The sequence below is a fragment of the Aquila chrysaetos genome, chromosome 1 (assembly GCF_900496995.4).
Source record: "Aquila chrysaetos chrysaetos chromosome 1, bAquChr1.4, whole genome shotgun sequence".
In the NCBI taxonomy this organism is placed as follows: domain Eukaryota; kingdom Metazoa; phylum Chordata; class Aves; order Accipitriformes; family Accipitridae; genus Aquila; species Aquila chrysaetos.
The window spans coordinates 43,257,849-43,272,819 of record NC_044004.1 but is presented as its reverse complement, the minus strand read 5'-3'; the positions used below and the strand labels follow the sequence as shown (position 1 = coordinate 43,272,819).

The 14,971-nt window shown below is 38.2% G+C and overlaps 1 protein-coding gene across 9 annotated transcripts in view; it reads left to right on the top strand.

The window, feature by feature from the left end:
* The window catches only part of PALLD (palladin, cytoskeletal associated protein), a 210,787-nt gene that overhangs the window by 139,460 nt on the left and 56,356 nt on the right, over window positions 1-14,971 (top strand). The window contains exon 1 of one of the 9 annotated variants that reach the window (XM_030023712.2): window positions 1,539-1,703. The exons of 6 other annotated variants lie outside the window; for them this stretch is intronic. In XM_030023712.2, the coding sequence (XP_029879572.1) occupies window positions 1,687-1,703 (17 nt within the window). In that variant the 5' untranslated portion in view covers window positions 1,539-1,686. Of the gene's footprint in view, window positions 1-1,538; window positions 1,704-1,943; window positions 2,176-14,971 lie in introns of those variants that run through there. 2 more of the 9 variants (XM_030023762.2, XM_041125002.1) reach the window with 2 other exon arrangements.

Genomic DNA, 14,971 nt, shown 5'->3' with positions numbered 1-14,971 from the left:
AGTCCGGGTACAGTTTTTCTATAATTGGCTTTTCCTACTGTACATCAGTCCATTCTTTGTTGTGTGTGTTAGATTATCTGCAGCTATTACTGGCTTAACTGTGTTCTGCTTGTTAGATAAAATGCTATCCTCGACCAGCATACTTACCCAAAATCATATCGAGACCTGATTAGTGGTGAGTGATATCCTATTTATCTTTGTACTGTCTTAATACTATGTGTATGAGCTACCATGCTTCTTCCCCATAGTCATATACCAGAATTGGAAACAGAGTGCTAGTGCAGTGCCAGTCTACTCGCTGCCAGGATCTGGCATGTCATTCTGTGTTCTAGCAGCATTCCTCTGTTCTCCCTATTACGTTCTGGAGCGATCAAGTGATGTGGAGTGAGTTCTGAGTCCTAAAGAGGGCTAGGTGGTGAAAAGGGGTGAAGGGGCTTCAGTAAGCAGGGGAAGTTTCAGTGCCACCTTCTTCTGCATCGTCCACTGTAGAATGAAATTTCTCAGGTACAGGTCTTGCTCATCTTGGGGGTTCATACCAGTTGGAGGAAAATAGTTATGATTATGTTCTTGTGTAAACCCAAGAGATTCCAGACATCCAGAGCTGGACTACAATACACATTGATTGGAAAGTGGAGTGAAAAGAAAAAAAGAGGAGCACCCTTACTTTCAGCTGCCCTAAAATCTCTTAACCATTGTCCAGGATGTTCAATAGTAGTGAGATAAAAGACAGCATGTTTGTACACTTCTTTTTGCTGTCCACATTGTAGAAAATTCAGGTGATACCACTGATCACCTCTGTGGACTAAGCATGGATTTGAGAATAGAGTCTTTATAGATGTATCTTTTGAGATTGTTCGTCTTGTTTTAAGCAGATGATTAAGTAGATATTACTAATGATTAATTGCGTTCTGTGATTACTTACAAAACTGATGCTGGCATGTAATCTGTAAGCAAGCACTGGATCCAGACCACGTGGGTTCTAGTAGGAAGGCTATGAACCAACAACAGAAATCTGTTCTTCAGTCTTCATCTCCTTGTGGGGGAAAAAAAGAAAAAGAAAAAAAAAAAAAGAAAAAAAAAAAGTATCATCTACCTCCAAGTGATGCCCTTAGTGGAATATGCTGTAGTAATTCATGTATTTAGAGTAAGTGTTTGACACTCTGGATGGTTTTGCATAGTGAGACTGCAAAATAGTATGATTTTTGTAACATATAGTAAATGTTCTCTGAACTCTGATCCTATTCTTTGACAGGTGAAGACGATGCAAGAGATTGTTTATAAAACAGGTGACTAAAGCATGCAATAGAGTCATACGGTTTTTCTGAAAAAAGTTTTAAATTCAGTCTAACCTGAGAACTCGGGGACTTGGTAGTGATGAGTAGTGGCATAACTGTTATTTAAAAAGAATAGAAAAGTATTAAAAAGCTTAGAAGAATAACTCGTGACCTCGCTTCCGCAGTTCTACGTTAAAACCTGTAGCCATCCCACCCGCTCTGTCATGCAGATGACAATGATGTGGAAATCGTGGAAACTTTTCCCACGCAGAAAAGCTAACGTAAGCTCTCGTGGCAACACGTTTGTGCAGCTGTATGGCAGCATGGAAGAGCCTGGGATGTTACCTCTACTGTCTGGGCAGCTGCAGCCAAAATTTAGCAGAAATTTCTCAAGCTTTTCTACTGGCTATGGATGCCGGGTTCCCAGAGGTAAGAAAGTGAACTTCCAGCACGGGACCCGAGCCTTTTTTGGCAAAAAAAGTGTGTCAAAAAGTCCCGGTTCTTGCAGCTCCGAGGGGAGAGTAATTAAGACTTAGGCTGCGGCAACAGGGCAAGGCGATCCCGATGGCGATTCGCTGCGGGAAACCCGCGTTTCCCAGCCGCTCCCAGCAAGCAGCCTGTGGTAACGCCTCTCGCAGGCATCGGGGAGCCCAGGCTGACCGCGGGACTCTTAACGTGAAGCTGCCGGAGTGGGACGCGCCGGCGGAGGCTTCACTGAGTCACGGCGCGGTGCCTGCGCCGCCGGGCCCGCCCTATATAGATAGCGCCGAGTACCTGCAGGCGCCGCTCCGCTCCGCTCCGCCCCGCCCCGCTGCCGCCGCTGCTGCTCCCGCCGCATCTCCCCCGTCCCCCGAACCCCGCGCTCGCGTATGTGGTGACTGCCCGCGTAACCGCCGCCGAGGTAAGATGGCAGGATGCTTTCCTGAGTTCGTACGTGACGTGTTTTCTTCAGATGAGGCGAACGCACCGCAGAAGCGGTGATGGAAGGCGAGAGGTCGGGGCAAAAGGAATCAATCGTGCTGTAATCGGATCGGGCTGACCGCCTTTCTTTCGAGCATTGCTTTTTTTGCGCCACTCTTTCTTGCCCTTTTCGTTTGCCACATCGTCTGTGGTTGCATTCGAGTTTGGCTGATGCACTTTATTTGCCTAACTTGGCCATCTGCTTGGGGTTTCCAAATACAGAAAGGATGCTGTTGTGGCGGCAGCGGCTCTGTGTACCTCTGTAGCTCAGGACTTGCTAAATCAGTTGTTAGTTAGCAAATGGGACAGAGCAGTAAAATGTGAGTGCTTTCGCAGCCTTCTTTGTAGGAGACTTCTGTAGGAACCCGGTGATACTCCTGGGTGAAAAGAGAGTTGGTAACGGGCAGGAGACTTGATGTTTTAGAAAACATACTGTGGCTTCTTACCAAAATTAAACCAATCTCAAACAAAATATTGGGGTTTTTTTGTCCTGTGGAATTCATTAGTCTGTAAGGAAGACATATTTGGTGACCTAGCAATGATGTACTCTTGTAGCTAACTTTTTTTGTCGAATGTTTATTGTTGAGTGTTGAAAGGAATTTGGTGTTACTTAGTAACTTTGTAACTTAGAACAGTAATGGCTTTGGAGTTTTTTTCCCTTCTTTTCCAAGTCTGTAGCAGACATTTGTCTAAATTGTAGTAGCAAATAAAAAAAAAAAAAAGTGAAAGTTTCCTGGCAGGAGGCGCATAATTAGAAAGAAGGCTGGGAAAAGTAAAGCTGGCCTTCCTTTATAATGATGTGTTTACAGAAAGTTGGAAAGCAGAGATATGCATTGGCTATCAAAGAGAAACCAACGTCTGCTGTTGGAACATTTGGGTCAGCCTTATATTAAGGAATATGGCACTGCAGAGCATACATCTAAAAATAGGAGTGGACACAGTCGATGTTTCATTAGGCTTTGAGGTCAAGAAACTGTTTTTCCATGGTGTTCTGTGGCTGTATTGAACTGAAACCATGATTCCTGGGACCAAACTTTATATTTCTGAAATTAACTCCGTAAGATGCGTTACATATTGTACAGAAAGTTTTATGTCTGCTCACAAGTCTACGTGCACCAAAATCCACTGGAGTTCTGGGGTGGGAAAAGTTATGATAATGTTCTTAAGGAAGTCCAACAGTTTCCAGGCATCCAGAGCTGGTCTGTGATTCACTATGCATACCAGACATAGAAGGATTAAGATATAGAACTGATAACAAGAGGATGGAAAAAACATATAAAAAGTTAAATGGCTCTCGGCCCATGTCCATTGATTGTATCTAAATCATTTCACCATGAAAAAGGGCGCAAATACTTGCGAGAACAGGATTCTGAGAGAGATTCTGTTGCATCCTGCTTTCGGATGGGAAACAAAAGCTGAAAGAACTGACTGCCTGTGAAATAATATTCTAGTACTAATTTGCCTGGCCAGGAGGAGAAACCCTGTGGGAAAAGGTGGGGGCAAAGAGATAAGAGCTTGAATAAAAGATACTGGGAACATTGGGTAGGTGGTATACAGATGTTCTTACAACTTTTGAAATGCTTAAGAATAAGCAGGTAGGATTTTGTTGGAATTAGGAGTGTCTCATTTGGATAAAAACTTTTCTCTCATCTTTGAGATAGTAGAAACCTGATAATCACAAAGTCGAGTTTTACCAAGTTACCATACACTGCAATCTGACATAGAAGTTTTCCTAAAATCAGAATGGTGGATGTGTGGTAAAGGTTTGTTAGCCGTTGACAGATATATGTCACATAGCTTTTCTTTTAGCTTTGTGAGAGCCAACCAAATTTTTTTTTTTCAGTGAAAAACTGTTCTGAAAATTTAAAGTGTGATTTAAGTAACAATAAGCAGCCTCATGTATCAGGATTCCATTAAAAAGCACTGCTGTAAAATACATATGTTTTTATGTTCTTATACTTAATGAAGTCCTAGAAAATTCTCTATTATCTTCAAATCGGTTTTCAATTTCTCTTTTTTTTTTTTTTTTTTTTTTTTTTTGTAACAGCAGAACAGCTGTGTATATTTTCCTGGCCAAGGCCATCTTGCTGGACACTCATGCACCTATTATTGTGGGCCTATTATTTTTGACTAGCCTGAGCCTACTGCTTTCTCTTTGCAGAGACTGTGTGATGATTGCAACGTATACAAGTTTGCAAAGTATATTCTATAGTAATTATTGGTTTTGTACAATTACAGTTATTGTAAAGCAATTATTGAGATCTATGGTTCCAGGCAACAGAAAGCAACTCACTATTCTCTGCAGTGAAGAATTTTTTGAGCTTATACGACAGTTCTGGAGGGCATGATAGCCGAACCTCTCCACAAACAGGAGTGTGGTTGCAGTTTTGTCATCCACTGTGTGGTCTGTATGACTGCAGCAGCCATTTCTAATAGCTATGTTAACTATGTTGGAACAGCATGCCTCCATTTCTGTAAGGATGCAGTGGTAAATCTGATGAGTAATGTTCAGCTGTTGGGCTTTGGGCATTGGAAGGCAAAGGGAGCAGTCTGGCTGGAAGTGACCTGTGGGATGCTGGTCAGCCCACTTACATGGATAATTCCTTCTTTCTCTGCTGTACAGAACTTCTTTCTATTACTCTGCTTCAAAATCATCCATGAGACACTTGCCTTATTAAACTTACCTAGTTCTCAGCTGGGCAAAGTAAACTGATTTTACTTGTAAAGCCATGTATTTGATGGGAAAATACTGTATTCTTCAAACAGCAAATGAATTTCTCAACCAGCTCTGCTTAAGTAGCTGCTTTGTGGTTTTAGTCATGCCATCGTTAATGTGGACCCATGCACCTGGGAGCAGAGTAGACCGTCAATCGGTGTGATGTCATGTATATAGGTTTTCTCTGTGTGTATAGCATATTTTCCTGTAGATTATGAATATTGGTAGGCACTAAACCTGAAAGACTTGAAGATAAAGACCCTTGGTTTTAAAAAGCTGAGTTTCTAAGATGAAAATGTGTACATAAGGGAAGTGAATGGGGTACAGTGAGAAGAAACTGTCTGAAAGATGAAAATAACCATATGCACTATTAGTTACATAATCTCCATATGAAATGTTTTATGTTATTGTCATGTGTCTTTTCATTTGCTGTTTATTCTCCAAGAAAGGAGTCTTCAAGCATTTGGGGGTCTACTGGACCTTTACTGACCTGAGAAGAGTTGGTGGCCCTAAGATTTTATTTTCCCAATAAAAATTTCAGGGTTATGTAGAACATATTAATTAACTGATAGTCCCATATATTCTTGAGAACATAATCATTGGCTGGAAATCTTTCACCCTGGGAATATTCTTTAATCAAAATATGCCTATGGAATCTTGTATTCATGAATCATCTTCCATCCTGGGAATATTCCTGTTTTCTTAACAGATAGCATTTCAGTGCTAGATTAAGTAATACAGTTCCCTTTGGAGTGAAGCTCCCACTCAGTAATAGCAATACTGAGCAATGATTTCATAGTGATAATACATCCATTTGGAAAAATTAGGAAGAATACATACAGAGTAATTACTAAGCAAGTTATAGTATGCCCAGAAGATTCATTTTAACCTCTTATTCTGCAGAAAGTGAAGAGGACAGTCTTTTGTGACCACAAGTGTCAGAACTTCCTGGAGCATTACAGGTCATTTAACATTTTGGTATTCATTTAATTTTTTTAAAAAATGCTTACTATACCATCATAATTATCATAGAAGGAGAACCAATAATTAAGGGAGTTCTTTTTACATGTGAAATACACTTTCTGGATTAGCACACAAACAGAAAACTTAGGAAATATTTTTCCTCCTCATTGCTGTCTAGACACTTAATGTAGTCCTTATCCCACCTGCTTGAGACATTCTAGCCCTTGCCAAGGCAGGAAGTTTGTATTTCCTTTATTGAAGCAGAAATTGATTGTAATTAGTGTATTGTGTATGGCACTCCCCTATGCTTTCCCTTTCCACAAAGGGAAGGAGTTTAAGATAAACAGCATTTATTTTTATGAAAATAAATAAATAAATACAGTGGGCTCAATTTTATTGCTGGGCCTTTTTCTGCCTGGTGCACCTGTGTGAGATGAGCCAAGAAACAACTGAGTCTGCTTTCCCTAGTTTGCATAGTGCGCGTATCTCTTCAGGGATGATTTGAGTAAGAAATCTTTGATTAACTTAGATTATCTTAAACCATCCTTTGGTAGCAGTTATTCAGAATTCATTCCAGTCCTTCCCAAGACATTCTTCTGAGACTTGGGGAATTCTATTCCTTCATGTCACCAAAAAATGTTCCTCTTGACATTCCTCCTTGAAATGGGCTCCTGATTTTGTTTGGTATCAGTTTCAGAAGACGGTCTACATTATATGTGCTGGTCTAAAACAGGAGAAGAAAAACCCATCCTTCTTTTTGAAGAAACCAATCTTATATCACGGTTCACTAGAATATTTCAAACAGAAAGTGGCAATGTGGGTCTGAGTTCATACTTAAGCCTTAAAAATGTGGAAGAGTTATTTAGTTGTAGAGTTGAGTCTGTGTGTCAGGAGCTGCTATACTGCATTGCCAAAATGTCCAAGTTTTGGTAAATGTTCGTAAGATGGCACATGTCTCATTTGTCCTTTTGGATTTGTATAAAGTGAAGGCTTTCTAGAGAAAGACAATTGTTTGCAGACATGATGTGTCAGCCAGCAGAAATGTACAGGAAAAGATTTTTTGGTTTTCATTGGCAACATGGTTACATTTTTTTTCCAGGTTGAAATGTAAAAATAGATTAACACACAAAAATCTGTTTTAGTAATGTTAACTTTTATACCAACCAACTAACCCCATCAAATTCACAGTGAAGATTGATATTCTTGTCTTGTATGCTACTGTACCCATTAAGGCAACACAGTACCTGAGGTGTGCATGTAAATAATGGGAAAACATAGGGAATTAATTTACAACATCAGTATTTAACTGCTTGCATTTACAATCTCAAGCTGGTTTGTTTTAATCTTTGCATTTACAAGAAAATGACTGAACTTTGCTTTAAAAGCATTGAATTTAGGTGGAGATTCAGTCAGCTGGATTTAATTTTTAAATTGCAATTTAAAAAGAATTCCTCTCCTATGATGAAGAATCCACTTCAGAGAGCAAGAAATGCATGCAGGCAGTATCTGGTGGGCTGGAGAAACTTCATTAGGAGTTCCTGCCTGGGCTCTAGCGAATAGAAAAAGAGTATGGAATATTTTGATTTTTTGTGCTGCTTCTGCTACAGAATCATTTAAAAGTATGACCCCAGTTCTTCAGCCACACCGAATACAGAAATCTGGTTTAAATCAAGACCTGCATGTGTTACAGCAACTTTTCTCAGGAGAGCCAACCTACTGGGTTTAGGCCAAGCTTTAAACTGGGCTTGCTCCTACCCATTTTTGCACCTTACTCACAACTTGGAAGACTTACGCTTAAAAAAGGATCATTATGTTCTTTTTGTAGTTGGATTTTGTCATCTTTTTAAATTTTTACTCTGTGGCTGAATTCATTCTTCTGAATAGGCTGAATTGCAGTATGAAATTAGTCACTAGAACAGAATTCTTTCTTTCAGTTGTGTTTCAAACACATGTACATGCAGATGTGTGTAAAATGTATGTATCTGACTTCAAAGAACAGATAATGCAGATTTTTTTTTATGAGAGGAGATAATGCAAGTCTGATTCTGTGTGCATATGAATCTAATGGTGTGTGAATATATGTGTGTGTGTGTGTCCATACAAAGCATAAGTAAAAATCTGTATCTGACTCATGGGGATGATTTGTTTAAAGCAGCTATTAAAGTGCAAAACAATTTTAATAGCCGACTTTGGCTAGTGGAGCAGATTCACCAAGGCAACATAGAAAGTTTTGCACAAATGAAAGGAGAGTTTCCTTGCACAGAAACCCAGTGGTGCTGTATTTCTTCCAGCCCACCTCACTGTACTTATTTTGGCTCTGAAATATAAAGCCTTTCTTTTAGGTGTTTGAAGGTTGCAGGAGGGTACCCTGATTTATGGCTGTATTTTGCAGGGACCAAAGACCTAGTGAATTTTTTAGTACAATTGAGGCTTTGAAAACCCCAGAGGTGGTCATACTATTTTGTGGATTGGGGTATTTTCATGCACTCTTTATTTGTGTGTGATCTGTGTTTCCTGTCAAAACTTTTAGGGAATTAAATGAAAGCATGAGTTAATTGGTAGTGCATTACTGATGGTGAGTCTGTTGCAAGATGATGCCGTTTACTTCTGTGCAAATCCAAGATGCCTGAAACCAGAATTATGTAAAGAAAATTTAAAGGGAGTCTTGATATCCACACTGACAGAGGTGTTCGTGTGTAGCTATGAATGTCTTTCAGACATTTTCATGAAAATAGTGCCTGGGCTTCAGAAGTGTTCATCAGTATTGCTCAACTGACAAGACACCAGACTGTGTATTTTGCTCTATAAACTGAAGATTATTTTCAGTGAGGAGTCAGAGTCTTTGGTGTTTTCTTTTCCACAACAGACCTGTTTCTTCATCTGACACAGCCAAATTCTATTGTCTTTCTGCTTCTAAAGCTACCTGATAGTTTCCATATATCCATGATAATTCTCACACACCTAGGTTCAATGTCCTCACCAAATCACATGTTTATTCTTTCATGTCTAACCTTTGTAGCCTATTTTTTCAGGCAGTAAATTGTTTGCCATACTGCTTGGCTATGTTCTAGGGAGAAAGTCTTGGTTTCCTATAAATCTTCATAGTTTTTCTATCTTTATAAAAATCTGGAGATCTGTATGTAATGTAAAAAAGAGAGACACCTCTTCTATCAGTTTCTGCAGACATATGAAATCGAATTTATAAAGTGAGACTACGGAAGTTCAAACTATATTGAAAGTACATTATGTTGTCTTATGAGTCTCTAGGATGTTACATGTGGTTTCCATTCTTTTATCTTTAGTGGCTTTTGGAGTTTCTGCTAGAGATTTTGAGGTTATTAACCATTTAAAATTTTCTTAAGTTGTTAATCAGGAATTCCTGGAAAATGTTTGCTTCTGTTTTCTGCTTTATATTAAAATACCGTCTAAACATCATCTTTCTTTTTTATAAAAGAAGAATTTTTTTTTTTTTTTAGTATCAGTTGTTTTTCAGGAACATTTGTGTTCATAGGACACAGAACTTTCAGGGAAAAAAAGCTGAGGATAGAAGCTGCTTTCATATATATGCAACTGAATTAGATGAGTGTTGCATGCATATTTGTCCACATAGATGGAGAGAAAAAAGGAGTGCCTATTAACATAAAACCAAAATGATATATCAACTTCTTCTCAAACAAAGAATGAACTTTCAGCTGCTGACTCTGAGGTTAGTTCTATGGTTGTCTCTGGCCTATAAAACACAGAGTCTTTAAGTGTTTCCGAGATTTTAGAAATAAAAATTATACACTGATTCTAAAACTCTAGGTTCCTGTGACCCCCATCCCTTCAAAATTTAGTGGTCATGCTAATGGATAGGTATAAAAGAGCCAATTAATATGAATAATGACATCTATCTGAATCATATGAAATACCCAGAAAAATGAGCAGAAGGCTCAGAAATCAGGTTCTCTTTGCCATGTTTCCCTTGCTCTCCCACCAATTGTATGGCTGCCATCAGCAACCAGCTGCAAGTAACACATGAGCATTCTCTGCAGCCATAGCTGGAACATATTGCAGTAATCCAGCCTTTATGTTAAAGGCGCGTCATGTGGTATGCGGACCAGTGTGTGGTGGAACCATTCCCAGGATGGTGAAGCTCAGCACTGACCACATGCATCACAGTTAGCCCAAGATCAAGGACCCAATTTCAACTCTGAGGAATCTTTTAAGGAGGGAAGCAATGCTTTCTGGAGCATGAGCTGACATTTTAAAGGAGCAGGGTTTTGTGATTGCCTGTCTAAGCTTCAGCATATCCAGCTGGTCTATGATACCTCACTGGAAGCTTTCTTATCACAAACAAACAATTACAGGGATTCTGCAGGTTCACAGGAGTATCAAGAAATTTAGACCCCAGAAACACACACACAAGTAGTGGATGTTCTGTTTGTTACAGACCGCAGTGATAAATCGGGGCATTAACATGTGAGCGCAAATGTTATAATTATAAATTAGTTTCAGGTTCTTTTTCCATGCCTGTCTTGAGATGAAGCAAGCCATTCCTATACTTCTTACAAGGATCTGATTATTATCTATGGTCACGGTTCTTTGTGTGGTGAAATGTTTGGTTCAGAAAAAGTATTGATATCTTTAATGCTAGATTTAGCATGTTGTTTTACTAAAAGGCAATAAAATACTTCTGGTTTCATCCTCTTCTGACTGCAGTCTGCTCCTCCTACAAACTGCCAGACAAGGCTACTTCATCCTCACTTCCAACACTCTTTGAAGACTGTTTTGTAGTACTTCTGTAACTTTGTAAAGTTAACGTTCCTGTTAGGTACAAACTTTGGACTTTTCTGGTAGTACATTGTAACTAGAAAACAGGAGTGACCTAGGGACAGTTAATTATAATGAATTACAAAAGAGCTCTGCCTGCCACTGAGGCTAATTATCGGTTTGCAACTAAAACACAGCGCTCACATTATGTCCTTTTTTGGATTAAGAAGATAGATATTTGTGCTTTAAGCATTAATGCCTACAAATGCAAAAGGCAGGCCCTGTTTACTGAGTGAATTCTTGTACGAGTACTGAATTAGAGGAACTGTTTGCAATGCTAATATTTGAAGTAACAAGCTCATTGATAAAGAGCAGAGCAGAATAGAATTGGAATGCATTTAAGCAGGAAGCTGATCTGTAGTAGATGAAAGTTTGGGGTGGTTGAGAGAATTTGTACGAACAGACAAAGCTCTGAGGTGCCTAATGTTTTTACTAAGTATCCTCCCTTTTTCTAAAAAGGTTTGGTACATCTGCCAGAATTTCCAGTACTGACAGAGCAAAGTTGGTTATGCAGAGTAATAGAGGATTGACTACTTAGAGTGAAACTGGGATGTTTGGGAGACATTTGTAAAACATGTGAATGGTACTCTTTTAATTAATGGAAATGTTTAAAAAATGCCAGTGCTTCATATAGAGAGTGATAGAAGACAGAAGCAGCTTGTCCGAGAGATTAAATTCTTCACAAAGCCATAATTAAATAATACTTAATGTGCTTTCAAGTTAGGGAAATTATGTCTCTGTCATCACTGATGGTCTTTGTGATAGAGGAAGAATCACAGAAATCTGCTGTTAAGCTTCCTGAGTTACTGATGTTAATCTTTGTGGTTGGTTGTTGAGATTATTCTCAAATGCTTCCTCTATTTAATTACCTCAGATTCCTCAAGAGTTTTGTGATAGGTTGTCCACTGTTTTGCATGAAATTGAAAATGTCTTTGTCAGGAGTCACTTAAAAAGGAAGGAAGCTACCAATATGATTAGTTTCTCAATGAATCGCCCTTCATTTTTGAAAATTTTGGGTTTGCTAAAACCACTGACCACTGGCAAAGTTTGTAGAATAATTTAAGCTTTCACAGTTGGTAGAGGTAACTGCAGCGTGCTGCATAAAGGACAAGAAAGAGGTGGTGAAAGGCCTTTTTGGAAGATGTGGGACATATGAAAAACGTATTTCCCTAATTGGTCTAAGAAGTAGTTCGATGTTTCAGAGTTTTCCTTGGATGTTCTTGGATGTATACTTTCAGGTCTAAATTAATTGGTTGTCCTGTAAATTGCTGACTGTGCCTAATATTCTTGTAATCTGTTATCAGGTCTTGAATTGTACAGATTCCTGTCATATGAATATTGCACATTGATGTGCAGATTAGCATGTTGTGGGAACCAGGACATGTGTTCAAACTATCGTGCTTTTGGTGTAATGGAACCATTTCCGTGCCCTTTTTTCAGAAAATACTAGTAGCTTTGCTGTGATAATAGTGTATATTGTCCAGTGTTTTTGAATAATTGCCTTTCTAATCAAATTTTCATTGAGGTGCTAACTCTTAACATTTATCTGTGACATGTTTGGATTTTTTTGTTCCCCAGTAAAATTAGGATTACACTTACTGTTGTTGATGAATTTACACACTGGCCTAAAAACTGAAGGGTACGTAAGCAATCAGAAATAAGTGTTGTACATCATATTCAGACTATGCCAAGTCAGGCTATAGCTGGGAATAACACAAAATTATAAAAGTCTCTAGGAAGTGTCAAGTTTAATTTGTTACACCTCATTAACTCTAAACTTGGCTGTATCTGTTCCAGAATCAGTGTGTACACCTAAGTAGTTTGGAGTACCTGTTGTGGTAGAAATATCTGTTCTGGTATAATTCTGCCTATAGACCAGCCCAACTAATTCCTTCATCTCTAGTTTCCTAGTTCAAAACAGAAGGAAAAGCAACATTTCTAAACTGTAGTACTGTAGACTAAAACTACTGCAGAATATTAGTACAAGTGGTTGTTAAGCCACAGCTGAGTGATACTTAGCTGGTATTGAAGGAGATACCTTCTGATTTATATAATATTTCTAGATATTTTGAACTGTTATTCACCTGGTGGTGGTACAGTTTCTTCTGAGGCTTTGTTGTGTGAGCTTTTTCAAGATTTAGTTTATTTTGGCTTGCAGTCTTCTTATGCTAGTTTTGCAATGCAGAATTCACATTTTAATTTAAAATTATTAATTTTTTTACAGTTCTCTGTACTGGGAAGAATTGGTATGTTTGTAGCTTTTCTGTAGGTCAGGCAGTCAAATCATTAAGTAGCAGTAACAAAGCAAGTTTAGACAGTGTAAATCATAAAAGATGCTAAAATATGTCAATAGTACCTGAAACTGGAACTATTATAAACGTGTGTGGATCTTTGCAGTTGCATATTATTGCCTTTTCCATGGTCATTTAGCAAAAGAAGTTCTCCTGAGCTTCTGAGAAGTTCTGCCATACCCCTTAATGGGAAGGTTTTTCTATTCCAATTTTTGAAGCAGATGACATCATTCATCGCTGTTATTTAAATTACCTGGATTTGTATGCCATGATAAGCATTCCCTGTGATCTGAATTTTTAATTAAAACTTGGAAGAGACTCCAGTGTGACACCAAGGGACACTGAGTCAATATCTGCAAAAAAATTCCCACACTCCTTTTTGTATAGGGACATTTTCCAGGCATGAAAGAGAAATTTCTGTGTTTTCACTGCTTAAATCTATTGATAAAGGTTGACATGAAGGTAGTATATTTAAACTTTGTGACAACTTTTCTAGGAAGAGAGTGGAGATTGACCCACTTCAATCACAATACCAAATGATAATCAGATGTTTTCCATTTCTGTCACTACTGATTGGACTTAACTGGGGACCTGGGTATGAAACCTGTGCATCTCCAAGTATTTCTGTGCCATTTGCATAAAGGCAAATTACTGAGGTACTTAATTCACCTTAAAAAATTACTCCTAAAGCACAAACTAAAATTTGAAACAAATTCTTGTAATACACGGATGAATTTTTAAATGTAAATTTTCAAATTTGATTGAATGAAGTTTAATTCATACAAAAGTTGCCTGATTTTCAGAGCTACTAATTACTGTTGCTCCCATTAGTTTCAATGGAATGTCTATGTTCCTGAACACACAGGCTACTGGTTTGAATTTCTGACTTCATTTACACAAGTTTGGAAAGCTGTTGCAGCTTGTTTTTTCTGTGATAGAACAAAAAGATGATAGATTCGACATGTACATGCCCAGCTAGCATATCAGTTCCTCTTGTAGCTGCTATATATAGCAGGCTAACTTGCATAATAATAGTGCTGGGATGGATGAGTGAGAGACTTGCAGTTGAATTTTTTCCATTACAGCTCATTTTAGCAGATGTTTTCTCTGTTTCCAAAATGACAGAGCAACATAGTACAATAGTTGAAACTTAACAGAGAATTGTAATAACTTATTTAGCAGGAACTGTGTTGTCCAATCAGCAGGTTTTGGTGAAGTTTTATTGTAACTAAGATTTGATTAATGTTAGATAAATATAGCTGTCATATTATTTAAAATTGTGTTTAGAGTCTAACTTAATTCCTCTGCTTTCCCTGACCTTTTCTGAAAGCTAGGCATTAATTGAAACCAGTGCTAAAATTATGTTTTAGAAAATGAGCATTGGCTGATGCTAATAATTCTGCATATGGTTTTAGAATAAAGAAAACCTAAAGAAGCCAATTCATGGATCAGCAAAAGTACACAAAGATGAAACTGGTCAAGTGAATATTGTTATTTATACCTTTGTCATTCAAGCAATCAAGTCTTAAGCTACATGTCTTCATTTTTAGTGACATGAAGGCCTGTACTGTGCACTTGGCGAGAGTGTGTTAGTGTTGCACAAATACCCTCTATTTGAAATCTTTAGATAGTTCCAGCAATGGAGGTGAAATTTACTCCAGTTATTCATTGTGCATGCTAACCAGTTTAAAATCACTTTTCTGTGTTATAACCTAAACTTTGGCTTTGCTTCCATTAAAGACTTGATTAATTATAGGGCAGTTGAATTAAAAATGTGTATGTGAATTAAAACACAAAGATCCTGTTCAGATGCTGCCATTCAGAAGTAAAGTGGATATAGAAGTTCTTTCTTACCCTTCACTATTACAAACTAAAGGTATGTTTTCACAAACCCTACCTTGGAAAGGACTTCCTCCCAGGCAGTATGAGCTGTGAGAGGTCCAGCTTTCAGGTGC